The sequence below is a fragment of the Dreissena polymorpha genome, chromosome 4 (genome assembly GCF_020536995.1).
Source record: "Dreissena polymorpha isolate Duluth1 chromosome 4, UMN_Dpol_1.0, whole genome shotgun sequence".
Taxonomy (NCBI): domain Eukaryota; kingdom Metazoa; phylum Mollusca; class Bivalvia; order Myida; family Dreissenidae; genus Dreissena; species Dreissena polymorpha.
Window position 1 is genome coordinate 37,934,137 of NC_068358.1, and position 27,994 is coordinate 37,962,130.

General features: G+C 45.7%; 1 protein-coding gene and 1 long non-coding RNA gene across 18 annotated transcripts in view; both read right to left on the reverse strand.

Annotated features, from left to right (window-relative positions):
* Nucleotides 1-27,994, reverse strand: part of LOC127877235 (myotubularin-related protein 6-like) — an 83,107-nt gene that overhangs the window by 5,835 nt on the left and 49,278 nt on the right. For both annotated transcript variants that reach the window (XM_052422919.1, XM_052422920.1), the window contains exons 7-12: nucleotides 15,269-15,401; nucleotides 14,117-14,226; nucleotides 13,568-13,690; nucleotides 12,217-12,470; nucleotides 11,740-11,874; nucleotides 1,312-1,438 (exon numbers count right to left, since the gene is read on the reverse strand). In XM_052422919.1, coding sequence (XP_052278879.1) covers nucleotides 1,312-1,438; nucleotides 11,740-11,874; nucleotides 12,217-12,470; nucleotides 13,568-13,690; nucleotides 14,117-14,226; nucleotides 15,269-15,401 — 882 coding nt within the window. The remainder of the gene's footprint in view (nucleotides 1-1,311; nucleotides 1,439-11,739; nucleotides 11,875-12,216; nucleotides 12,471-13,567; nucleotides 13,691-14,116; nucleotides 14,227-15,268; nucleotides 15,402-27,994) is intronic.
* Nucleotides 19,345-27,941, reverse strand: LOC127877238 (uncharacterized). 16 transcript variants are annotated; one of them, XR_008048305.1, is made up of 3 exons: nucleotides 27,892-27,941; nucleotides 25,023-25,072; nucleotides 19,345-19,392 (listed from the first exon to the last, which is right to left on the reverse strand). It is a non-coding gene; the product is annotated as an uncharacterized LOC127877238 (long non-coding RNA). The 16 variants fall into 16 exon arrangements; XR_008048304.1 differs by lacking the exon at nucleotides 25,023-25,072 and adding an exon at nucleotides 25,355-25,404; XR_008048298.1 differs by lacking the exon at nucleotides 27,892-27,941 and adding an exon at nucleotides 26,683-26,814.

Below are 27,994 nucleotides of genomic sequence, written 5' to 3' on the forward strand. Positions count from 1 at the left end.
TGAAAAACAAGTGAAATCAGTTGTAATGCTGTAGCCTGACAGTTGTAATGCTGTAGCCTGACAGTTGTAATGCTGTAGCCTGACAGTTGTAATGCTGTAGCCTGACAGTTGTAATGCTGTAGCCTGACAGTTGTAATGCTGTAGCCTAACAGTTGTAATGCTGTAGCCTGACAGTTGGCTGATTTGTAATGCTGTAGCCTGACAGTTGTAACGCTGTAGCGTGACAGTTGGCTGATTTGTAATGCTGTAGCCTGACAGTTGTAATGCTGTAGCCTGACAGTTGGTTGATTGTAATGCTGTAGCCTGACAGTTGGCTGATGTGTAATGCTGTAGCCTGACAGTTGTAATGCTGTAGCCTGACAGTTGGCTGATATGTTTTCAGCATACAATACTCATCAACAAAAAAATATTTTTTTTATACAATTTAATATTAATTTTTTTTAAACCAATTGCTATAATTGGATAGATGCCTGATAATAACTGTTAATAATATATAAACATGTATTGAAAGCAAAACTTTTAATAAATAGAACAATATCATAATACAACTTGATCTGTCTAATGCATACAACTAAACTTTGGTCCCCACAAGTAATGCCTCAAAATGCTTAGATTTACCTTGAAGATTGTTTTTATACCAATGCATCTAGTAAATAATAAACAAGGAATATAATTCTGCTGAAATTGGTTCAAGCCAAAATTATGTAAAAGTTTGAGCAAAATTTATCAGTTAAAGAGGAGCGGAGTCAACAAGATTTAAGGAGATAGATGTAGACAAACAAGTGCAATACATAATACCTTCCACAAAGCAGGGTTCATAAACAGGGGTCTAACTCAGAAAGTAGAGTGCTGGACTACAAATTTAAGCAAAACAGGTTCAATTCCCAGTCTGACCACATTACTTGTGTGGTGATTGGTCATGAAAATCTCCCCCAATCTTAGATCCAAACAGGACAGTTTTCTGTAATGGTCATATGTACAGTATGTACACCTACTGCTGGTATGACAGATAACCAATGAATAGTATGTGTATGTTACCTGACCTGTGCTATGATTGATAACTTTTGAAATTGGCAAAAAAATCCACATAAACAAAGAAACAAAAGTGTGATGATGCACAAAAAAGCAGAGATAAGACCACATGGTTTCTTGATGTTGATAAGTACAAACAGACAAGAGTTGCAGTGTTTGCGGACGTGCAGACTGCACTGGCTTATCTGGGACAACACATCATGTTTATTAAGCCCAGTTTTCCCACAACAAGGCTCATATGAGTGGGGGACTGACAGATCCACTGCACCACAAGGTCACCTTTTCCAGCAGGCGGACATGGTCCTCGAGGGAGGCACTGTGATCCCGTGCAGCACTCAGTATGTCCTTCACCTCGTCTCTAGGATGCACCCCTGTCTCAAACCTGTTGTACATGCCACGCCAGAACCTGAAAACATCAGCAGGATTTGCACATCATTTCATGTAGACATGGGAGGTTGGTGAATCACCATGCTCTCCTGCTATTTTGACCAAAATATAAAAACCAGCTAATTGTTCAAGCATTACCTTTATAAGTCTATATAAATCATGTGAACCATCCTGTGTGGCCAATTTTGACCCAAATGGCAAAATTAAAAAAAATGTGTAGAGTCCCACTGAACAAAGTTACACATCAAGTATTAAAGCACTTACCCTTGCAGTTTCAGAGGTTTTTTAAGTAATTTATTATACAAGTCTTTATAAAGCATGCGACCTTTGGTTGTGGCCATTTTTACCATATTAGCATCATCTGTACCAATTTTGAAAGGGTAACACACCAAACCTTTTAACACCTAAATCTTGCGTTTCAGAGAAGATTTTTACAAAAAAAAACAACAACATATCAGTTGACCGACATATGCAGCGGAATTTTTTTTTGAACAACTTAGAAAAAGGGTCATCCAAAGATTATTCCTGAGAAGCTTTCTTGAAATCTTCCCAATCATTTAGGAGCAAATGCTGTTTCAATAAAATGTTTAACTGATGATACATTAGAACACGAATGAAAACCCATGTAATAGGAAATTGGGTTTTCTGCCATACGTGGACAGCACAACTCCAAGACCAGCCTGCTCATTTATGCAATCTGGCCAGGACCTAACATGTCCATGAATGAGACCACAAAACCTTGGATTAATTTACATTAGACAAGATAACTCCTGACTAGATTGTGCAAGTGAGTCCGCATATGGAATCCTACCCATTTTCGCATGACTTGGCTCAAATTCTTAGAGAAATCATTAATTAACTGAATGACTCTAGTGCATCACTCACTTGATAAAATGCAGTTTGACTTAAGGAAAGAGGGGATATAATGCAGTTAGACTTCAGGAATGAGGGTCAAGTCATAAACTAAATGATGGTAGTACATCAATCACTTGTTACGCTGTGGGTAGTACATGACTCACTTGATACACTGTGGGTAGTACATCACTCACTTGATACACTGTGGGTAGTACATCACTCACTCAATACAATACAGTTTGACTAAAGGAATAAAGAGATTTAATGCAGTTAGTCTTTAGAGATTAGGGTTAAGTCATAAACTGAATGATGGTAGTACATCACTCACTTGATACATTGTGGGTACACTTTAGGAATGACAGGCATGGTGACACTAGTTAATCACTCACTTGATACACTGTGGGTACACTTTAGGAATGACAGGCATGGTGACACTAGTACATCACTCATTTGATACACTATGTGTACACTTTAGAAATGAGGACAGGCCCGGTGACACTAGTACATTACTCACTTGATACACTGTGGGTACACTTTAGGAATGAGGACAGGCATGGTGACACTAGTACAGTACTCACTTGATGCACTGTGGGTACACTTTAGGAATGAGGACAGGCATGGTGACACTAGTACAGTACTCACTTGATGCACTGTGGGTACACTTTAGGAATGAGGACAGGCATGGTGACACTAGAACAGTACTCACTTGATGCACTGTGGGTACACTTTAGGAATGAGGACAGGCATGGTGACACTAGTACAACACTCACTTTATACAATGTGGGTACACTTTAGGAATGAGGACAGGCATGGTGACACTAGTACATCACTCACTTTATACAATGTGGGTACACTTTAGGAATGAGGACAGGAATGGTGACACTAGTACATCACTCACTTGTTACACTGTGGGTACACTTTAGGAATGAGGACAGGCATGGTGACACTTGTACATCACTTACTTAATACACTGTGGGTACACTTTAGGAATGAGGACGGGCATGGTGACACTAGTACATCACTCACTTGATACACTGTGGGTACAGTTTAGGAATGAAGACAGGCATGGTGACACTAGTACAGTACTCACTTGATACACTGTGGGTACACTTTAGGAATGCGGACAGGAATGGTGACACTAGTACATCACTCACTTGATACACTGTGGGTACACTTTAGGAATGAGGACAGGCATGGTGACACTAATACATCACTCACTTGATACACTGTGGGTACACTTTAGGAATTAGGACAGGCATGATGGCACCAGTAAATCATTTGATACTCTGTGGGTTCACTTTAGGAATGGGGACAGGCATGGTGACACTAGTTCATCACTCACATGACACACTGTGGGTACACTTTAGGAATGAGGACAGGCAGGGTGACACTAGTACATCACTCACTTGATACACTGTGGGTACACTTTAGAAATGAGGACAGAAATGGTGATACTAGTACATCACTCACTTGATACACTATGGGTACACTTTAGGAATGAGGACAGGCAGGGTGACACTAGTTCATCACTCACTTGATACACTGTGGGTACACTTTAGGAATGAGGACAGGCATGGTGACACTTGTACATTACTCACTTGATACACTGTGGATACACTTTAGGAATGAGGACTGGCATGGTGCCACTATAACATCACTTACTTAAATCACTGTGGGTACACTTTAGGAATGCGGACAGGAATGGTGACACTAGTACATCACTCACTTGATACACTGTGGGCACACTTTAGGAATAAACACAGGCATGGTGACACTAGTACATCACTCACTTGATACACTGTGGGTACACTTTAGGAATACGGACAGGAATGGTGACACTAGTACATCACTCACTTGATACACTGTGGGTACACTTTAGGAATGAGGACAGGCAGGGTGACACTAGTACATCACTCACTTGATACACTGTGGGTACACTTTAGGAATGAGGACAGGCATGTTGACACTTGTACATCACTCACTTGATACACTGTGGGTACACTTTAGGAATGAGGACAGGCATGTTGACACTTGTACATCACTCACTTGATACACTGTGGGTACACTTTAGGAATGAGGACAGGCTTGGTGACACTTGTACATCACTCACTTGATACACTGTGGGTACACTTTAGGAATGAGGACAGGCATGGTGACACTTGTATATTACTCACTTGATACACTGTGGGTACTCTTTAGGAATGAGGACAGGCATGTTGACACTTGTATATTACTCACTTGATACACTGTGGGCACTCTTTAGGAATGAGGACAGGCATGGTGACATTTGTACATTACTGACTTGATACAATGTGGGTACACTTTAGGAATGAGGACAGGCAGGGTGACACAAGTACATCACTCACATCAGTGCCCCAGATAATTATTTGGGAAATAGGGTTTTCACCCATTGATTTTGAAAAATAGGGTGATTCCATTCTTCAAATAGAGTGAAATGAGTAATAAAAATGCATACCTTAAAATAATTACTGATTTACTTCTGTTGACGCTGCACACTTGTATTGATTCAATAGAACTGTAAACTATCATCATAAATTTTAATAAACTTATGTTTCGTAATATCTTTAATCCTTGAAACTGTCCATGATATAAACTTAAAAAATGTCGACAATTTCTAACCAAGGACATGCCTTTTTATACTTTTGACAGGTTTGTTCAGTCACAGACTTTCCATCATGTTTTTTGGATGTCAACTAAACTGCTGTATACACAGTTTCTAACAAAACCGATAACACAAATGATTCGGCACTTATTGGCTCTTGCTTTCTTGATTCGAAAAAGTTTGTGATCGGCTAATATTTTGGCGCAAAAATCTCGGACGTCTTTCGACCTCTCTCAGCCATTTTTATTTCGCATTGTAATAGAAACTAAAAGTACAGACGCTTTACAAATACATGCACAATGAGCGACGAATTAAGTCAGATTGAAAACGCATGTTTGTCGTCGTAACTAATCTGGTCAGACGCTTAATTTAACTATAAAATGCAGTCCGCATAGCGTTTGAATAACTATGACCGTTTGCTGAGCTTGCTGAATGTAAGCGTCACAGCGTTACGATAATAATTCCAAAGAAAAAATACCTTAAATGAGCAAAGCATTTTTGATCGAAGCTTTTGTATCGTACGCAACAAATTTGACGAATTTGCGTAAAAGTCAAATCGGTTGCGCTTTCAATACGCATGATATTGTATTTCTATGCATTTTTAAACATTTTAATAGGGTGAAAGACGCAGATACGCAGCTTATCTGGGGCACTGACTCACATAATACATGGTGGGTACACTTTAGGAATGAGGACAGGCATGGTGACACTAGTGCATCACTCACTTGATACATTGTGGGTACACTTTAGGAATGAAGACAGGCATGGTGACACTAGTACATCACTCACTTGATACAATGTGGGTACACTTTAGGAATGCGGACAGGAATGGTGACACTAGTACATCACTCACTTGATACACTGTGGGTACACTTTAGAAATGAGGACAGGCAGGGTGACACTAGTACATCACTCACTTGATACACTGTGGGTACACTTTAGGAATGAGGACAGGCATGGTGACACTTGTACATTACTCACTTGATACACTGAGGGTACACTTTAGGAATGAGGACAGGCATGGTGACACTTGAACATCACTCACTTGATACACTTTAGGAATGAGGACAGGCAGGGTGACACAAGTACATCACTCACTTGATACACTGTGGATACACTTTAGGAATGAAGACAGGAATGGTGACACTAGTACATCACTCACTTGATACACTGTAGATACACTTTAGGAATGAGGACAGGCATGGTGACACTACACTTTAGGAATGAGGACAGGCAAGTTGACACTTGTACATCACTCACTTGATACACTGTGGGTACACTTTAGGAATGAGGACAGGCATGGTGACACTTGTACATCACTCACTTGATACACTGTGGGTACTCTTTAGGAATGAGGACAGGCTTGGTGACACTTGTATATTACTCACTTGATACAGTGTGGGTACACTTTAGGAATGAGGACAGGCATGGTGACACTTGTATATTACTCACTTGATACACTGTGGGCACTCTTTAGGAATGAGGACAGGCATGGTGACATTTGTACATTACTCACTTGATACACTGTGGGTACACTTTAGGAATGAGGATAGGCATGGTGACTCTTGTATATCACTCACTTAATACACTATGGGTACACTTTAGGAATGAGGGCAGGCATGGTGACACTTGTACATCACTCACTTGATACACTTTAGGAATGAGGACAGGCAGGGTGACACAAGTACATCACTCAAATAAACATTGTGGGTACACTTTAGGAATGAGGACAGGCATGGTGACACTAGTGCATCACTCACTTGATACATTGTGGGTACACTTTAGGAATGAGGATAGGCATGGTGACACTAGTGCATCACTCACTTTATACATTGTGGGTACACTTTAGGAATGAGGACAGGCATGGTGACACTAGTGAATCACTCACTTGATACACTATGGGTACACTTTAGGAATGAGGACAGGCAGGGTGACACTAGTTCATCACTCACTTGATACACTGTGGTTACACTTTAGGAATGAGGACAGGCATGGTGACACTTGTACATTACTCACTTGATACACTGTGGATACACTTTAGGAATGAGGACAGGCATGGTGCCACTAGTACATCACTTACTTAATACACTGTGGGTACACTTTAGGAATGCGGACAGGAATGGTGACACTAGTACATCACTCACTTGATACACTGTGGGCACACTTTAGGAATGAACACAGGCATGGTGACACTAGTACATCACTCACTTGATACACTGTGGGTACACTTTAGGAATGCAGACAGGAATGGTGACACTAGTACATCACTCACTTGATACACTGTGGGTACACTTTAGGAATGAGGACAGGCATGGTGACACTAGTACATCACTCACTTGATACACTGTGGGTACACTTTAGGAATGAGGACAGGCATGTTGACACTTGTACATCACTCACTTGATACACTGTGGGTACACTTTAGGAATGAGGACAGGCATGTTGACACTTGTACATCACTCACTTGATACACTGTGGGTACACTTTAGGAATGAGGACAGGCATGGTGACACTTGTACATCACTCACTTGATACACTGTGGGTACTCTTTAGGAATGAGGACAGGCATGGTGACTCACTTGATACACTGTGGGTACACTTTAGGAATGAGGACAGGCATGGTGACACTTGTATATAACTCACTTGATACACTGTGGGCACTCTTTAGGAATGAGGTCAGGCATGGTGACATTTGTACATTACTGACTTGATACAATGTGGGTACACTTTAGGAATGAGGACAGGCAGGGTGACACAAGTACATCACTCACATAATACATTGTGGGTACACTTTAGGAATGAGGACAGGCATGGTGACACTAGTGCATCACTCACTTGATACATTGTGGGTACACTTTAGGAATCGAGACAGGCATGGTGACACTAGTACATCACTCACTTGATACACTGTGGGTACACCTTAGGAATGCGGACAGGAATGGTGACACTAGTACATCACTCACTTGATACACTGTGGGTACACTTTAGAAATGAGGACAGGCAGGGTGACACTAGTACATCACTCACTTGATACACTGTGGGTACACTTTAGGAATGAGGACAGGCATGATGACACTTGTACATTACTCACTTGATACACTGAGGGTACACTTTAGGAATGAGGACAGGCAGGGTGACACAAGTACATCACTCACTTGATACACTGTGGATACACTTTAGGAATGAAGACAGGAATGGTGACACTAGTACATCACTCACTTGATACACTGTAGATACACTTTAGGAATGAGGACAGGCATGGTGACACTATTACATCACTCACTTGATATACTGTGGGTACTCTTTAGGAATGAGGACAGGCATGGTGACACTAGTGCATCACTCACTTGATACACTGTGGGTACACTTTAGGAATGAGGACAGACATGTTGACACTTGTACATCACTCACTTGATACACTGTGGGTACACTTTAGGAATGAGGACAGGCATGTTGACACTTGTACATCACTCACTTGATACACTGTGGGTACACTTTAGGAATGAGGACAGGCATGGTGACACTTGTACATCACTCACTTGATACACTGTGGGTACTCTTTAGGAATGAGGACAGGCTTGGTGACACTTGTATATTACTCACTTGAAACATTGTGGGTACACTTTAGGAATGAGGACAGGCATGGTGACACTTGTATATTACTCACTTGATACACTGTGGGCACTCTTTAGGAATGAGGACAGGCATGGTGACATTTGTACATTACTCACTTGATACACTGTGGGTACACTTTAGGAATGAGGATAGGCATGGTGACTCTTGTACATCACTCACTTGATACACTGTGGGTACACTTTAGGAATGAGGATAGGCATGGTGACTCTTGTACATCACTCACTTGATACACTGTGGGTACACTTTAGGAATGAGGGCAGGCATGGTGACACTTGTACATCACTCACTTGATACACTTTAGGAATGAGGACAGGCAGGGTGACACAAGTACATCACTCACATAATACATTGTGGGTACACTTTAGGAATGAGGACAGGCATGGTGACACTAGTGCATCACTCACTTGATACATTGTGGGTACACTTTAGGAATGAGGATAGGCATGGTCACACTAGTGCATCACTCACTTTATACATTGTGGGTACACTTTAGGAATGAGGACAGGCATGGTGACACTAGTGCATCACTCACTTGATACACTGTGGGTACACTTTAGGAATGAGGACAGGCATGGTGACACTAGTGCATCACTCACTTGATACATTGTGGGTACACTTTAGGAATGAGGACAGGCATGGTGACACTAGTGCATCACTCACTTGATACACTGTGGGTACACTTTAGGAATGAAGACAGGCATGGTGACACTAGTGCATCACTCACTTGATACACTGTGGTTACACTTTAGGAATGAGGACAGGCATGGTGACACTTGTACATCACTCACTTGATACACTGTGGGTACACTTTAGGAATGAGGATAGGCATGGTGACACTAGTACATCACTTACTTGATACACTGTTGGTACACTTTAGGAATGAGGACAGGCATGGTGACACTTGTACATCACTCACTTGATACACTGTGGGTACTCTTTAGGAATGAGGACAGGCTTGGTGACACTTGTATATTACTCACATGATACATTGTGGGTTCATTTTAGGAATGAGGACAGGCATGGTGACACTTGTATATTACTCACTTGATACACTGTGGGCACTCTTTAGGAATTAGGACAGGCATGGTGACATTTGTACATTACTCACTTGATACACTGTGGGTACACTTTAGGAATGAGGATAGGCATGATGACTCTTGTATATCACTCACTTAATACACTATGGGTACACTTTAGGAATGAGGGCAGGCATGGTGACACTTGTACATCACTCACTTGATACACTTTAGGAATGAGGACAGGCAGGGTGACACAAGTACATCACTCACATAATACATTGTGGGTACACTTTAGGAATGAGGACAGGCATGGTGACACTGGTGCATCACTCACTTGATACATTGTGGGTACACTTTAGGAATGAGGATAGGCATGGTCACACTAGTGCATCACTCACTTTATACATTGTGGGTACACTTTAGGAATGAGGACAGGCATGGTGACACTAGTGCATCACTCACTTGATACACTGTGGGTACACTTTAGGAATAAGGACAGGCACGGTGACACTAGTGCATCACTCACTTGATACACTATGGGTACACTTTAGGAATGAGGACAGGCATGGTGACACTTGTACATTACTCACTTGATACACTGTGGGTACACTTTAGGAATGAAGATAGGCATGGTGACACTAGTGCATCACTCACTTGATACACTGTGGGTACACTTAAGGAATGAGGACAGGCATGGTGACACAAGTACATCACTCACTTGATACACTGTGTGTACACTTTAGGAATGAGGACAGGCATGGTGACACTAGTACATCACTCACTTGATACACTATGGGTACACTTTAGGAATGAGGACAGGCATGGTGACACTTGTACATTACTCACTTGATACACTGTGGGTACACTTTAGGAATGAGGATAGGCATGGTGCCACTAGTACATCACTTACTTGATACACTGTTGGTACACTTTAGGAATGAGGACAGGCATGGTGACACTAGTACATCACTCACTTGATACACTGTGGGTACACTTTAGGAATGAGGACAGGCATGGTGACACTTGTACATCACTCACTTGATACACTGTGGGTACTCTTTAGGAATGAGGACAGGCATGGTGACACTTGTATATTACTCACTTGATACACTGAGGGTACACTTTAGAAATGAGGATAGGCATGGTGACACTTATACATTACTCACTTGATACACTGTGGATACACTTTAGGAATGAGGATAGGCATGGTGACACTTGTATATCACTCACTTGATACACTGTGGATACACTTAAGGAATAAGGACAGGCATGGTGACACTTGTATATTACTCACTTGATACATTGTGGATACACTTTAGGAATGAGGACAGGCATGGTGACACTTGTATATTACTCACTTGATACACCGTGGGTACACTTTAGGAATGAGGACAGGCATGGTGACACTTGTATATTACTGACTTGATACACTGTGGGTACACTTTAGGAATGAGGACAGGCATGGTGACACTTGTATATTACTCACTTGATACATTGTGGGTACACTTTAGGAATGAGGACAGGCATGGTGACACTTGTATATTACTCACTTGATACATTGTGGGTACACTTTAGGAATGAGGACAGGCATGGTGACACTAGTACATCACTCACTTGATACACTGTGGTTACACTTTAGGAATGAGGACAGGCATGTTGACCTTTGTACATTACTCACTTGATTCACTGTGGGTACACTTTAGGAATGAGGACAGGCAGGGTGACACTTGTACATCACTCACTTGATTCACTGTGGGTACACTTTAGGAATGAGGATAGGCATGGTGACACTTGTACATCACTCACTTGATACAATGTGGGTACACTTTAGGAATGAGGACAGGCATGGTGACACTTGTACATCACTCACTTGATACACTGTGGGTACACTTTAGGAATGAGGATAGGCATGGTGACACTTGTACATCACTCACTTGATACACTGTGGGTACACTTTAGGAATGAGGACAGGCATGGTGACACTTGTATATTACTCACTTGATACACTGTGGATACACTTTAGGAATGACAGGCATGGTGACACTTGTACATCACTCACTTGATACACTGTGGGTACACTTTAGGAATGAAGATAGGCATGGTGACACTAGTACATCACTCACTTGATACACTGTGGGTACACTTTAGGAATGAGGACAGGCATGGTGCCACTAGTACATCACTCACTTGATACACTGAGGGTACACTTTAGGAATGAGGACAGGCATGGTGACCTCATACTCCTTCTTGAAAAGTGGATTCAGGAACTCACTGGAGCGCTTGTTAAGGTAGCCCCACAGCGAGTATGTGCGCTCTGATAACCTGAAAATCATGTAATACAAGGTTATCTTCCCTTTTTTCATGAGTATTCATTAAAAACTTTTTAAAAGATGGTACATGAGTTGTACAATAACATATCAAAATTTCTTTTTCAAATTATCCTAATAAAATAAACGTATTTTGTAAAAACAACATCATATGCTATTTCAAAAGGACTTGTCAACAGATTGTCAAAATGACCAATATCATACTACATTTACACAAATTCAAAGCTAAATAACAATATTGAAGAAAACTCGTACAGCTAATACATCTGTTTTTTGAGTACTCATCATTTGAGACAGATAACATTAATAAGCATTACTATTTCAAGATAACTCGTACTTCAAGTCCAGGCGGTCCTTCTGGCAGTTTCCAATAAACGTCCCAAACTGGCAGGAGTACAGGTGGTCGTGGAGTGTGAGCAGGAAGCGCTCATTGTACTGGAACGCACACGGAAACTGCTGAGTCATCTGCCACACGGCCTCGAGAAACTGGGTGAACACAGGTGACGTTTCCTTGACGTCAACAGAGCCCAGAAATCCGCACCGGTCTGTGAATTTGTGGCCAAACGAGAGCCATTCCTTCTCTATTAATGCCTTCAATGGAGAGGATTTGTCTTATAAATAGCAATGAATATTTAAAAAAAAAAAGAAATATTTGGAAAATGTAAATTTTTATTGTAGCAGTTTTTTTCCTCTATTTTTCTCTACTTATTTGTTGAGGAAAGATTCTAAATTCTAACTAAAATAGGATCATTCAACACATACATTCTATGATTCAAACATCCTACATTAAAAATTCCTCCATATGTTCTCTTATTAAAAATTCCATCTAACACTTTATGATTGAAAATCCTTTTAATTATTCAAAATTTCAACTAACATTATATGATTCAAAATTCCTACACATATTATACGATTCAAAGTTCCTACTTATATTCTATTAGTCAAAATTCCTAATTACATTATATGATTTAAAATTCCTACTTACATTATATGATTTTGAATTACATTATTTAATGCCAAATACCTACTTACATTCTATGATTCAAATGCCATCGAACACTATATGATTTAAAATTCTTAATTACATTATATGATTCAAAGTTCCTACTTATATTCAATGATTCAAAATTCCTACTTACATTATATCATTTAAAATTCCTACTTACATGATATTATTACAAATACCTACTTATATTCAATGATTCAAAGGTCCTACTTATATGATTAAAAAAATTCCAACATACATTATATGATATAAAGTTTCAACAAACATCATATGATAAAAAATTCGAAAAAAAATCTATAGAAATGTGAAACCAAAAAAAAGTTAAATATTTGCAACTCAAATACATTAACAAAGTATTACTCCAGTTGCATCAGCAGGAGATCATTCACTGCCTCTGATTGGTCAAGAGACTACAAAGAATTGAGACTTGCACAGGGTAAGTGGCTTAATGCATGTGCGTAAGGAATCGTGCCTCATTAGCCTGTGCACGCTGCCTCAGCTGGACTTTCTTTATTAAAGGGAAGAAGAAACTTCCTATAAAGAATAAATTCCATGAAAATGGAAAGTGTCGTCCATGATAAGCCTGTGCCTACTGCACAGAATAATATGGGAAAAAAATGTGTGCACATGCATTAAGCCCTGTTTTCCTAGAGCAAGTCTCATTTTGCTAGTAGCCCCTCACCATAAATCCCTGTATGGTTCTGTAGTAAGGGTCCAGCATGAGTGAGGCGAGGGAGCAGGTCTGGGCGGTGCGGTCCCAGCCGTCAGAACAGTGCACCAGCACACTGATACCCTCCAACACAGCCTGCATGCAATCACAAGAAATACGTGTTAATTACAAATGAGTTTAGCCTTGGTCTTGGTAAAAGGAGCTTAATGGGTATGTGTGGTGTCGTCCCAGATAAGCCTGTGCAGTCTGCACACACTAATCAGGGAGGACACTTTCCCTCTCTACTAGATTTTCATTTCGAACAGACCTCCTTGAAACTAACAACTCCATAAAAGTGGACAATGTTGTCCCTTATTAGCCTGTGCAAACTGCACAGTCTAATATGAGATGACACTGTGCAAACATGCATTAAGACCAGTTTTTAAATACCAAAATGCTCATGTGAAGAAGTTAAGTACCAGTCTAGTATTTGAAAACCACAGATGTCTCCCAACTCCATTTTCTGGGGCGGACAGGGGAAAAATCTAGAACTGGGAGAGATGAATATTTGTCTTCACTGACCTTGGCAATGAACACAGATGTTTCCAGCACGGCCTGTATGTGTTTCAGCCAACCACTGGCCTCCAAACCAGACAGGAATGAACTCATGGACGGGTTCTTGAGTTCACATACTGAAGGTCAAACAAAGATCATAGTTCATAGAGAATATTGGAATGTAAGAGCAATATGACCTGCATAAAAGAAGAAATTTAAAAGAACTGTCAACACATCGTTCCTAAATGAATAGCATCCTTAAATATCTGCATGAGTGGCCCTGTCAAGTTGATTTGGTAACATTACATATAATTCAGTAAAAGCAACATGAGCAAAAGCACAATTTAGGGATTAAATTGAGCGAGAACAATTACAATTATCCACAAATAATCTCCAGTGAGAAGTAAAATCAATTAAATCATAATATTGCTTGTGGCTATTCATTGTGATTTATTATTATAAAGAATGAGAAGACATTCATATTTATAACAGAGTTCAAATGAATGCAAAACAATTGCTTTCATATAAAAATTGTGCATGTAAGCATGACATCAGTATGTAGGCATGACATCAGTACAGATTTTGTCCTCAACCCTGCATGTAAGCATGACATCAGTAAGCATGACATCAGTAGAGATTTTGTCCTCAATTGTGCATGTAAGCATGAAATCAGTACAGACATGTAAGCATGACATCAGTACAGATTTTGTCCTTAACCCTTTCCTGCTCAGAAGCAAAATGAAAATGGTTAAATGCAGCCAGCATTAAACCAGAACAGCTTGCAAATAATTTGCAGTCTGTTCAGGTTTTATGCTGTTTGCTGCTTATCAATACATGAATATTAGGGTTGGAAAAGAAGCCTTTAAACCTTGAATCAAGTAAGGAAAGTCTTTAATTTAATTTGATTTTCTACGCGATAACAAATGGCTCAAAATGCATATCTCAGAGAAAAAAGATGAGTTTAGTTGCAATGGGCCTAATTATGACCGGGAGGGCACGGGTTCGATTTCGATTCAGAAGCGTTCTTTACATCTTCCATAAAGGCCCCAAGTACTGCTTCTCGGCACAGGAAACAGACTCAAGAGCCCTCCAATAAGCCTCAGGCTTTTGATGCAATCAAGCTAAAATAAATAGGTTTAAACTAAAACTAATTATGACACAAGATTGCAGCCCACCTACCGTCCACTAGTTTCTGCAGACTGCCCCTCATGACGTGGATGTTCTCTATGCCGATGAAGTGGAACTTGATGTCACTGTAGTTGGCCTCATTCTCATATCCCTTGCCTTGTGCACGGTTGGCCATCGCATTAATCTGCGAATGGTATTAAGCATTGGCGTTAAGTGTCGTCCCAGATTAGCCTGTGCAGTCTGCACAGGCTAATCAGGGACAACACTTTCTGTTTAAATGGAATATTTAGTTTCTCTTCTAAATAAAAATCTAGTTTGTGGGAAAGTTTTTCCCTAATTAGCCTTATCAAACTGCACAGGCTTAGTTTGGGGGGAAAGTTTATCCCTAATTAACCTTATCAAACTGCACAGGCTTATCTGGGACAAGACTTAAAGCACAAGCATTTAGTTAAGTTTTCCGAAAGTGTAGCTAAACAAATTTCTTACACACAATGGCTCACACTTTACTGTGGCAAGCTAAGCATAAATTGTTGAATTCTATGTCACTTAAGAACAAAAGCATTTCCCATTTTTATCTGGCAATTAATCATGGTTAAAAACGAACTGTTGAAACAGAAATGACTGAAATTGCTCCTTTTAATGATGTTATTATGATGATGTTATTCATTGATGGGTGACATGACCAGGGGCTTGGCTGCACAAACGTCTCCTGTACTAACATAATTTAAAACTTAGGGTGGGCAGCCATGGCCAAAATGTTTTTAAACCTTCCAGTCAAACCCTCCAAACACTGTTCAAAGATGCAAACATAGTGCTCTGAGTGTTCACCATGGACCGGGTGTTGACCACGTACATGTGGGTACTCCCTGGGTTAGCATTCACTGGGCTAAATGCATGAATGCTAAGTGTCCTCCTGGGCCGGTGTTGACCACGTACATGTGGGTACTCCCTGGGTAAGTGTTCACTGGGCTAAATGCATGAATGCTAAGTGTCCTCCTGGCCGGTGTTGACCACGTACACGTGGGTACTCCCTGGGTTAGCGTTCACTGGGCTAAATGCATGAATGCTAAGTGTCCTCCTGGCCGGTGTTGACCACATACATGTGGGTACTCCCTGGGTTAGCGTTCACTGGGCTAAATGCATGAATGCTAAGTGTCCTCCTGGGCCGGTGTTGACCACGTACATGTGGGTACTCCCTGGGTTAGCGTTCACTGGGCTAAATGCATGAATGCTTAGTGTCCTCCTGGGCCGGTGTTGACCACGTACATGTGGGTGCTCTCTGGGTTAGCGTTCACTGGGCTAAATGCATGAATGCTAAGTGTCCTCCTGGGCCGGTGTTGACCACGTACATGTGGGTGCTCTCTGGGTTAATGCATGAATGCTAAGTGTCCTCCTGGGCCGGTGTTGACCACATACATGTGGGTACTCCCTGGGTAAGTGTTCACTGGGCTAAATGCATGAATGCTAAGTGTCCTCCTGGCCGGTGTTGACCACGTACATGTGGGTACTCTCTCGGTTAGCGTTCACTGGGCTAAATGCATGAATGCTAAGTGTCCTCCTGGGCCGGTGTTGACCACGTACATGTGGGTACTCTCTCGGTTAGCGTTCACTGGGCTAAATGCATGAATGCTAAGTGTCCTCCCCTGGGTTAGCGTTCACTGGGCTAAATGCATGAATGCTAAGTGTCCTCCCTGGGTTAGTGTTCACTGGGCTAAATGCATGAATGCTAAGTGTCCTCCCCTGGGTTAGTGTTCACTGGGCTAAATGCATGAATGCTAAGTGTCCTCCCCTGGGTTAGTGTTCACTGGGCTAAATGCATGAATGCTAAGTGTCTTCCCCTGGGTTAGCGTTCACTGGGCTAAATGCATGAATGCTAAGTGTCCTCCTGGGCCGGTGTTGACCACGTACATGTGGGTACTCCCTGGGTTAGCGTTCACTGGGCTAAATGCATGAATGCTAAGTGTCCTCCTGGTCCGGTGTTGACCACGTACATGTGGGTACTCTCTCGGTTAGCGTTCACTGGGCTAAATGCATGAATGCTAAGTGTCCTCCTGGGCCGGTGTTGACCACGTACATGTGGGTGCTCTCTGGGTTAGCGTTCACTGGGCTAAATGCATGAATGCTAAGTGTCCTCCTTGGCCGGTGTTGACCACGTACATGTGGGTGCTCTCTGGGTTAGCGTTCACTGGGCTAAATGCATGAATGCAAAGTGTCCTCCTGGGCCGGTGTTGACCACGTACATGTGGGTACTCCCTGGGTTAGCGTTCACTGGGCTAAATGCATGAATGCTAAGTGTCCTCCTTGGCCGGTGTTGACCACGTACATGTGGGTGCTCTCTGGGTTAATGCATGAATGCTAAGTGTCCTCCTGGGCCGGTGTTGACCACATACATGTGGGTACTCCCTGGGTAAGTGTTCAATGGGCTAAATGCATGAATGCTAAGTGTCCTCCTTGGCCGGTGTTGACCACGTACATGTGGGTGCTCTCTGGGTTAATGCATGAATGCTAAGTGTCCTCCTGGCCGGTGTTGACCACGTACATGTGGGTACTCTCTCGGTTAGCGTTCACTGGGCTAAATGCATGAATGCTAAGTGTCCTCCTGGGCCGGTGTTGACCACGTACATGTGGGTACTCTCTCGGTTAGCGTTCACTGGGCTAAATGCATGAATGCTAAGTGTCCTCCTGGGCCGGTGTTGACCACGTACATGTGGGTACTCCCTGGGTTAGCGTTCACTGGGCTAAATGCATGAATGCTTAGTGTCCTCCTGGGCCGGTGTTGACCACGTACATGTGGGTGCTCTCTGGGTTAGCGTTCACTGGGCTAAATGCATGAATGCTAAGTGTCCTCCTGGGCCGGTGTTGACCACGTACATGTGGGTACTCTCTCGGTTAGCGTTCACTGGGCTAAATGCATGAATGCGTAGTGTCCTCCTGGGCCGGTGTTGACCAAATACATGTGGGTGCTCTCTGGGTTAGCATTCACTGGGCTAAATGCATGAATGCTAAGTGTCCTCCTGGGCCGGTGTTGACCAAATACATGTGGGTGCTCTCTCGGTTAGCGTTCACTGGGCTAAATGCATGAATGCTAAGTGTCCTCCTGGGCCGGTGTTGACCACGTACATGTGGGTACTCTCTCGGTTAGCGTTCACTGGGCTAAATGCATGAATGCGTAGTGTCCTCCTGGCCGGTGTTGACCACGTACATGTGGGTACTCCCTGGGTTAGCATTCACTGGGCTAAATGCATGAATGCTAAGTGTCCTCCTGGGCCGGTGTTGACCACGTACATGTGGGTGCTTCCTGGGTTAGCATTCACTGGGCTAAATGCATGAATGCTAAGTGTCCTCCTGGGCCGGTGTTGACCACGTACATGTGGGTACTCCCTGGGTTAGCGATCACTGGGCTAAATGCATGAATGCTAAGTGTCCTCCTTGGCCGGTGTTGACCACGTACATGTGGGTACTCCCTGGGTTAGCGTTCACTGGGCTAAATGCATGAATGCTAAGTGTCCTCCTTGGCCGGTGTTGACCACGTACATGTGGGTACTCCCTGGGTTAGCATTCACTGGGCTAAATGCATGAATGCTAAGTGTCCTCCTTGGCCGGTGTTGACCACGTACATGTGGGTGCTCTCTGGGTTAGCGTTCACTGGGCTAAATGCATGAATGCTAAGTGTCCTCCTGGGCCGGTGTTGACCACGTACATGTGAGTACTCTCTGGGTTAGCGATCACTGGGCTAAATGCATGAATGCTAAGTGTCCTCCTGGGCCGGTGTTGACCACATACATGTGGGTACTCCCTGGGTTAGCAATCACTGGGCTAAATGCATGAATGCTAAGTGTCCTCCTGGGCCGGTGTTGACCACATACATGTGGGTACTCCCTGGGTTAGCGTTCACTGGGCTAAATGCATGAATGCTTAGTGTCCTCCTTGGCCGGTGTTGACCACGTACATGTGGGTACTCTCTCGGTTAGCGTTCACTGGGCTAAATGCATGAATGCTAAGTGTCCTCCTGGGCCGGTGTTGACCACGTACATGTGGGTACTCCCTGGGTTAGCATTCACTGGGCTAAATGCATGAATGCTTAGTGTCCTCCTTGGCCGGTGTTGACCACGTACATGTGGGTACTCCCTGGGTTAGTGTTCACTGGGCTAAATGCATGAATGCTAAGTGTCCTCCTGGGCCGGTGTTGACCACGTACATGTGGGTACTCCCTGGGTTAGCGTTCACTGGGCTAAATGCATGAATGCTAAGTGTCCTCCTGGGCCGGTGTTGACCACGTACATGTGGGTACTCTCTCGGTTAGCGTTCACTGGGCTAAATGCATGAATGCTAAGTGTCCTCCCCTGGGTTAGCGTTCACTGGGCTAAATGCATGAATGCTAAGTGTCCTCCCTGGGTTAGCGTTCACTGGGCTAAATGCATGAATGCTAAGTGTCCTCCCCTGGGTTAGCGTTCACTGGGCTAAATGCATGAATGCTAAGTGTCCTCCTGGGCCGGTGTTGACCACGTACATGTGGGTACTCCCTGGTTTAGCGATCACTGGGCTAAATGCATGAATGCTAAGTGTCCTCCTTGGCCGGTGTTGACCACGTACATGTGGGTACTCCCTGGGTTAGCGTTCACTGGGCTAAATGCATGAATGCTTAGTGTCCTCCTGGGCCGGTGTTGACCACGTACATGTGGGTGCTCTCTGGGTTAGTGTTCACTGGGCTAAATGCATGAATGCTTAGTGTCCTCCTTGGCCGGTGTTGACCACGTACATGTGGGTACTCCCTGGGTTAGTGTTCACTGGGCTAAATGCATGAATGCTAAGTGTCCTCCTGGGCCGGTGTTGACCACGTACATGTGGGTGCTCTCTGGGTTAGTGTTCACTGGGCTAAATGCATGAATGCTTAGTGTCCTCCTGGGCCGGTGTTGACCACGTACATGTGGGTGCTCTCTGGGTTAGTGTTCACTGGGCTAAATGCATGAATGCTTAGTGTCCTCCTTGGCCGGTGTTGACCACGTACATGTGGGTACTCCCTGGGTTAGTGTTCACTGGGCTAAATGCATGAATGCTTAGTGTCCTCCTTGGCCGGTGTTGACCACGTACATGTGGGTGCTCTCTGGGTTAGCGTTCACTGGGCTAAATGCATGAATGCGTAGTGTCCTCCTGGGCCGGTGTTGACCAAATACATGTGGGTGCTCTCTGGGTTAGCATTCACTGGGCTAAATGCATGAATGCTAAGTGTCCTCCTGGGCCGGTGTTGACCAAATACATGTGGGTGCTCTCTCGGTTAGCGTTCACTGGGCTAAATGCATGAATGCTAAGTGTCCTCCTGGGCCGGTGTTGACCACGTACATGTGGGTACTCTCTCGGTTAGCGTTCACTGGGCTAAATGCATGAATGCGTAGTGTCCTCCTGGCCGGTGTTGACCACGTACATGTGGGTGCTTCCTGGGTTAGCGTTCACTGGGCTAAATGCATGAATGCTTAGTGTCCTCCTTGGCCGGTGTTGACCACGTACATGTGGGTACTTCCTGGGTTAGCATTCACTGGGCTAAATGCATGAATGCTAAGTGTCCTCCTGGGCCGGTGTTGACCACGTACATGTGGGTACTCCCTGGGTTAGCGATCACTGGGCTAAATGCATGAATGCTAAGTGTCCTCCTTGGCCGGTGTTGACCACGTACATGTGGGTACTCCCTGGGTTAGCGTTCACTGGGCTAAATGCATGAATGCTAAGTGTCCTCCTTGGCCGGTGTTGACCACGTACATGTGGGTACTCCCTGGGTTAGCATTCACTGGGCTAAATGCATGAATGCTAAGTGTCCTCCTTGGCCGGTGTTGACCACGTACATGTGGGTGCTCTCTGGGTTAGCGTTCACTGGGCTAAATGCATGAATGCTAAGTGTCCTCCTGGGCCGGTGTTGACCACGTACATGTGAGTACTCTCTGGGTTAGCGATCACTGGGCTAAATGCATGAATGCTAAGTGTCCTCCTGGGCCGGTGTTGACCACATACATGTGGGTACTCCCTGGGTTAGCAATCACTGGGCTAAATGCATGAATGCTAAGTGTCCTCCTGGGCCGGTGTTGACCACATACATGTGGGTACTCCCTGGGTTAGCGTTCACTGGGCTAAATGCATGAATGCTTAGTGTCCTCCTTGGCCGGTGTTGACCACGTACATGTGGGTACTCCCTGGGTTAGTGTTCACTGGGCTAAATGCATGAATGCTAAGTGTCCTCCTGGGCCGGTGTTGACCACGTACATGTGGGTACTCCCTGGGTTAGCGTTCACTGGGCTAAATGCATGAATGCTAAGTGTCCTCCTGGGCCGGTGTTGACCACGTACATGTGGGTACTCTCTCGGTTAGCGTTCACTGGGCTAAATGCATGAATGCTAAGTGTCCTCCCCTGGGTTAGCGTTCACTGGGCTAAATGCATGAATGCTAAGTGTCCTCCCTGGGTTAGCGTTCACTGGGCTAAATGCATGAATGCTAAGTGTCCTCCCCTGGGTTAGCGTTCACTGGGCTAAATGCATGAATGCTAAGTGTCCTCCCCTGGGTTAGCGTTCACTGGGCTAAATGCATGAATGCTAAGTGTCCTCCCCTGGGTTAGCGTTCACTGGGCTAAATGCATGAATGCTAAGTGTCCTCCTGGGCCGGTGTTGACCACGTACATGTGGGTACTCCCTGGTTTAGCGATCACTGGGCTAAATGCATGAATGCTAAGTGTCCTCCTTGGCCGGTGTTGACCACGTACATGTGGGTACTCCCTGGGTTAGCGTTCACTGGGCTAAATGCATGAATGCTTAGTGTCCTCCTGGGCCGGTGTTGACCACGTACATGTGGGTACTCCCTGGGTTAGCGTTCACTGGGCTAAATGCATGAATGCTTAGTGTCCTCCTGGGCCGGTGTTGACCACGTACATGTGAGTACTCTCTGGGTTAGCGTTCACTGGGCTAAATGCATGAATGCTTAGTGTCCTCCTGGGCCGGTGTTGACCACGTACATGTGGGTACTCCCTGGGTTAGCGATCACTGGGCTAAATGCATGAATGCTAAGTGTCCTCCTTGGCCGGTGTTGACCACGTACATGTGGGTGCTCTCTGGGTTAGCGTTCACTGGGCTAAATGCATGAATGCTAAGTGTCCTCCTTGGCCGGTGTTGACCACGTACATGTGGGTGCTCTCTGGGTTAGCGTTCACTGGGCTAAATGCATGAATGCTAAGTGTCCTCCTGGGCCGGTGTTGACCACGTACATGTGGGTACTCTCTCGGTTAGCGTTCACTGGGCTAAATGCATGAATGCTAAGTGTCCTCCTGGGCCGGTGTTGACCACGTACATGTGGGTACTCCCTGGGTTAGCGTTCACTGGGCTAAATGCATGAATGCTAAGTGTCCTCCTGGGCCGGTGTTGACCACGTACATGTGGGTACTCCCTGGGTTAGCGATCACTGGGCTAAATGCATGAATGCTAAGTGTCCTCCTGGGCCGGTGTTGACCACGTACATGTGGGTACTCCCTGGGTTAGCGTTCACTGGGCTAAATGCATGAATGCTAAGTGTCCTCCTGGGCCGGTGTTGACCACGTACATGTGGGTACTCTCTCGGTTAGCGTTCACTGGGCTAAATGCATGAATGCTAAGTGTCCTCCTGGGCCGGTGTTGACCACGTACATGTGGGTACTCCCTGGGTTAGCAATCACTGGGCTAAATGCATGAATGCTAAGTGTCCTCCTGGGCCGGTGTTGACCACGTACATGTGGGTACTCCCTGGGTTAGCGTTCACTGGGCTAAATGCATGAATGCTAAGTGTCCTCCTGGGCCGGTGTTGACCACGTACATGTGGGTACTCTCTCGGTTAGCGTTCACTGGGCTAAATGCATGAATGCTAAGTGTCCTCCTGGGCCGGTGTTGACCACGTACATGTGGGTACTCCCTGGGTAAGTGTTCACTGGGCTAAATGCATGAATGCTAAGTGTCCTCCTGGGCCGGTGTTGACCACGTACATGTGGGTACTCCCTGGGTAAGTGTTCACTGGGCTAAATGCATGAATGCTAAGTGTCCTCCTGGGCCGGTGTTGACCACGTACATGTGGGTGCTCTCTGGGCTAGCATTCACTGGGCTAAATGCATGAATGCTAAGTGTCCTCCTGGGCCGGTGTTGACCACGTACATGTGGGTACTCCCTGGGTTAGCGTTCACTGGGCTAAATGCATGAATGCTAAGTGTCCTCCTGGCCGGTGTTGACCACGTACATGTGGGTACTCCCTGGGTTAGCGTTCACTGGGCTAAATGCATGAATGCTAAGTGTCCTCCCCTGGGTTAGTGTTCACTGGGCTAAATGCATGAATGCTAAGTGTCCTCCTGGGCCGGTGTTGACCACGTACATGTCGGTACTCTCTCGGTTAGCGTTCACTGGGCTAAATGCATGAATGCTAAGTGTCCTCCTGGGCCGGTGTTGACCACGTACATGTGGGTACTCCCTGGGTTAGCGATCACTGGGCTAAATGCATGAATGCTAAGTGTCCTCCTGAGCCGGTGTTGACCACGTACATGTGGGTACTCCCTGGGTTAGCGTTCACTGGGCTAAATGCATGAATGCTAAGTGTCCTCCTGGGCCGGTGTTGACCACGTACATGTGGGTACTCTCTGGGTTAGCGATCACTGGGCTAAATGCATGAATGCTAAGTGTCCTCCCCTGGGTTAGCGTTCACTGGGCTAAATGCATGAATGCTAAGTGTCCTCCTGGGCCGGTGTTGACCACGTACATGTGGGTACTCTCTCGGTTAGCGTTCACTGGGCTAAATGCATGAATGCTAAGTGTCCTCCTGGGCCGGTGTTGACCACGTACATGTGGGTACTCTCTCGGTTAGCGTTCACTGGGCTAAATGCATGAATGCTAAGTGTCCTCCCTGGGTTAGCGTTCACTGGGCTAAATGCATGAATGCTAAGTGTCCTCCTGGGCCGGTGTTGACCACGTACATGTGGGTACTCCCTGGGTTAGCGATCACTGGGCTAAATGCATGAATGCTAAGTGTCCTCCTGGGCCGGTGTTGACCACATACATGTGGGTGCTCTCTGGGTTAGCGTTCACTGGGCTAAATGCATGAATGCTAAGTGTCCTCCTGGGCCGGTGTTGACCACGTACATGTGGGTACTCCCTGGGTTAGCGTTCACTGGGCTAAATGCATGAATGCTAAGTGTCCTCCTGGGCCGGTGTTGACCACGTACATGTGGGTGCTCTCTGGGTTAGCGTTCACTGGGCTAAATGCATGAATGCTAAGTGTCCTCCTGGGCCGGTGTTGACCACGTACATGTGGGTACTCCCTGGGTTAGCGTTCACTGGGCTAAATGCATGAATGCTAAGTGTCCTCCTTGGCCGGTGTTGACCACGTACATGTGGGTGCTTCCTGGGTTAGCGTTCACTGGGCTAAATGCATGAATGCTTAGTGTCCTCCTGGGCCGGTGTTGACCACGTACACGTGGGTACTCCCTGGGTTAGCGATCACTGGGCTAAATGCATGAATGCTAAGTGTCCTCCTTGGCCGGTGTTGACCACGTACATGTGGGTGCTTCCTGGGTTAGCGTTCACTGGGCTAAATGCATGAATGCTTAGTGTCCTCCTGGGCCGGTGTTGACCACGTACATGTGAGTACTCTCTGGGTTAGCGTTCACTGGGCTAAATGCATGAATGCTTAGTGTCCTCCTGGGCCGGTGTTGACCACGTACATGTGAGTACTCTCTGGGTTAGCGTTCACTGGGCTAAATGCATGAATGCTTAGTGTCCTCCTGGGCCGGTGTTGACCACGTACATGTGGGTACTCCCTGGGTTAGCATTCACTGGGCTAAATGCATGAATGCTAAGTGTCCTCCTTGGCCGGTGTTGACCACGTACATGTGGGTGCTCTCTGGGTTAGCGTTCACTGGGCTAAATGCATGAATGCTTAGTGTCCTCCTTGGCCGGTGTTGACCACGTACATGTGAGTACTCTCTGGGTTAGCGTTCACTGGGCTAAATGCATGAATGCTTAGTGTCCTCCTGGGCCGGTGTTGACCACGTACATGTGGGTACTCTCTGGGTTAGCGTTCACTGGGCTAAATGCATGAATGCTTAGTGTCCTCCTGGGCCGGTGTTGACCACGTACATGTGGGTACTCCCTGGGTTAGCATTCACTGGGCTAAATGCATGAATGCTAAGTGTCCTCCTGGGCCGGTGTTGACCACGTACATGTGGGTACTCTCTGGGTTAGCGTTCACTGGGCTAAATGCATGAATGCTTAGTGTCCTCCTGGGCCGGTGTTGACCACGTACATGTGGGTGCTTCCTGGGTTAGCGTTCACTGGGCTAAATGCATGAATGCTTAGTGTCCTCCTTGGCCGGTGTTGACCACGTACATGTGGGTACTCCCTGGGTTAGCGTTCACTGGGCTAAATGCATGAATGCTTAGTGTCCTCCTGGGCCGGTGTTGACCACGTACATGTGGGTGCTTCCTGGGTTAGCGTTCACTGGGCTAAATGCATGAATGCTTAGTGTCCTCCTTGGCCGGTGTTGACCACGTACATGTGAGTACTCCCTGGGTTAGCGTTCACTGGGCTAAATGCATGAATGCTTAGTGTCCTCCTGGGCCGGTGTTGACCACGTACATGTGGGTGCTCTCTGGGTTAGCGTTCACTGGGCTAAATGCATGAATGCTTAGTGTCCTCCTGGGCCGGTGTTGACCACATACATGTGGGTGCTTCCTGGGTTAGCGTTCACTGGGCTAAATGCATGAATGCTTAGTGTCCTCCTGGGCCGGTGTTGACCACATACATGTGGGTGCTCTCTGGGTTAGCGTTCACTGGGCTAAATGCATGAATGCTAAGTGTCCTCCTTGGCCGGTGTTGACCACGTACATGTGGGTACTCCCTGGGTTAGCGTTCACTGGGCTAAATGCATGAATGCTTAGTGTCCTCCTGGGCCGGTGTTGACCACGTACATGTGAGTACTCTCTGGGTTAGCGTTCACTGGGCTAAATGCATGAATGCTAAGTGTCCTCCTGGGCCGGTGTTGACCACGTACATGTGAGTACTCTCTGGGTTAGCGTTCACTGGGCTAAATGCATGAATGCTAAGTGTCCTCCTGGGCCGGTGTTGACCACGTACATGTGGGTACTCCCTGGGTTAGCGTTCACTGGGCTAAATGCATGAATGCTTAGTGTCCTCCTTGGCCGGTGTTGACCACGTACATGTGGGTACTCCCTGGGTTAGCGTTCACTGGGCTAAATGCATGAATGCTAAGTGTCCTCCTTGGCCGGTGTTGACCACGTACATGTGGGTACTCCCTGGGTTAGCGTTCACTGGGCTAAATGCATGAATGCTTAGTGTCCTCCTGGGCCGGTGTTGACCACGTACATGTGGGTACTCCCTGGGTTAGCAATCACTGGGCTAAATGCATGAATGCTAAGTGTCCTCCTGGGCCGGTGTTGACCACATACATGTGGGTACTCCCTGGGTTAGTGTTCACTGGGCTAAATGCATGAATGCTAAGTGTCCTCCTGGCCGGTGTTGACCACGTACATGTGGGTACTCCCTGGGTTAGCGTTCACTGGGCTAAATGCATGAATGCTAAGTGTCCTCCTTGGCCGGTGTTGACCACGTACATGTGGGTGCTCTCTGGGTTAGCGTTCACTGGGCTAAATGCATGAATGCTAAGTGTCCTCCTTGGCCGGTGTTGACCACGTACATGTGGGTACTCCCTGGGTTAGCGTTCACTGGGCTAAATGCATGAATGCTAAGTGTCCTCCTTGGCCGGTGTTGACCACGTACATGTGGGTACTCCCTGGGTAAGTGTTCACTGGGCTAAATGCATGAATGCTAAGTGTCCTCCTTGGCCGGTGTTGACCACGTACATGTGGGTACTCCCTGGGTTAGCGTTCACTGGGCTAAATGCATGAATGCTAAGTGTCCTCCTGGGCCGGTGTTGACCACGTACATGTGGGTGCTCTCTGGGTTAGCAATCACTGGGCTAAATGCATGAATGCTAAGTGTCCTCCTGGGCCGGTGTTGACCACGTACATGTGGGTACTCCCTGGGTTAGCGTTCACTGGGCTAAATGCATGAATGCTAAGTGTCCTCCTGGGCCGGTGTTGACCACGTACATGTGGGTACTCTCTCGGTTAGCGTTCACTGGGCTAAATGCATGAATGCTAAGTGTCCTCCTGGGCCGGTGTTGACCACGTACATGTGGGTACTCCCTGGGTTAGCGTTCACTGGGCTAAATGCATGAATGCTAAGTGTCCTCCTGGGCCGGTGTTGACCACGTACATGTGGGTACTCCCTGGGTTAGCATTCACTGGGCTAAATGCATGAATGCTAAGTGTCCTCCTTGGCCGGTGTTGACCACGTACATGTGGGTACTCTCTCGGTTAGCGTTCACTGGGCTAAATGCATGAATGCTAAGTGTCCTCCCCTGGGTTAGCGTTCACTGGGCTAAATGCATGAATGCTAAGTGTCCTCCTGGGCCGGTGTTGACCACGTACATGTGGGTACTCCCTGGGTTAGTGTTCACTGGGCTAAATGCATGAATGCTAAGTGTCCTTCTTGGCCGGTGTTGACCACGTACATGTGGGTACTCCCTGGGTTAGCGTTCACTGGGCTAAATGCATGAATGCTAAGTGTCCTCCTGGCCGGTGTTGACCACGTACATGTGGGTACTCCCTGGGTTAGTGTTCACTGGGCTAAATGCATGAATGCTAAGTGTCCTCCTGGGCCGGTGTTGACCACGTACATGTGGGTGCTCTCTGGGTTAGCGATCACT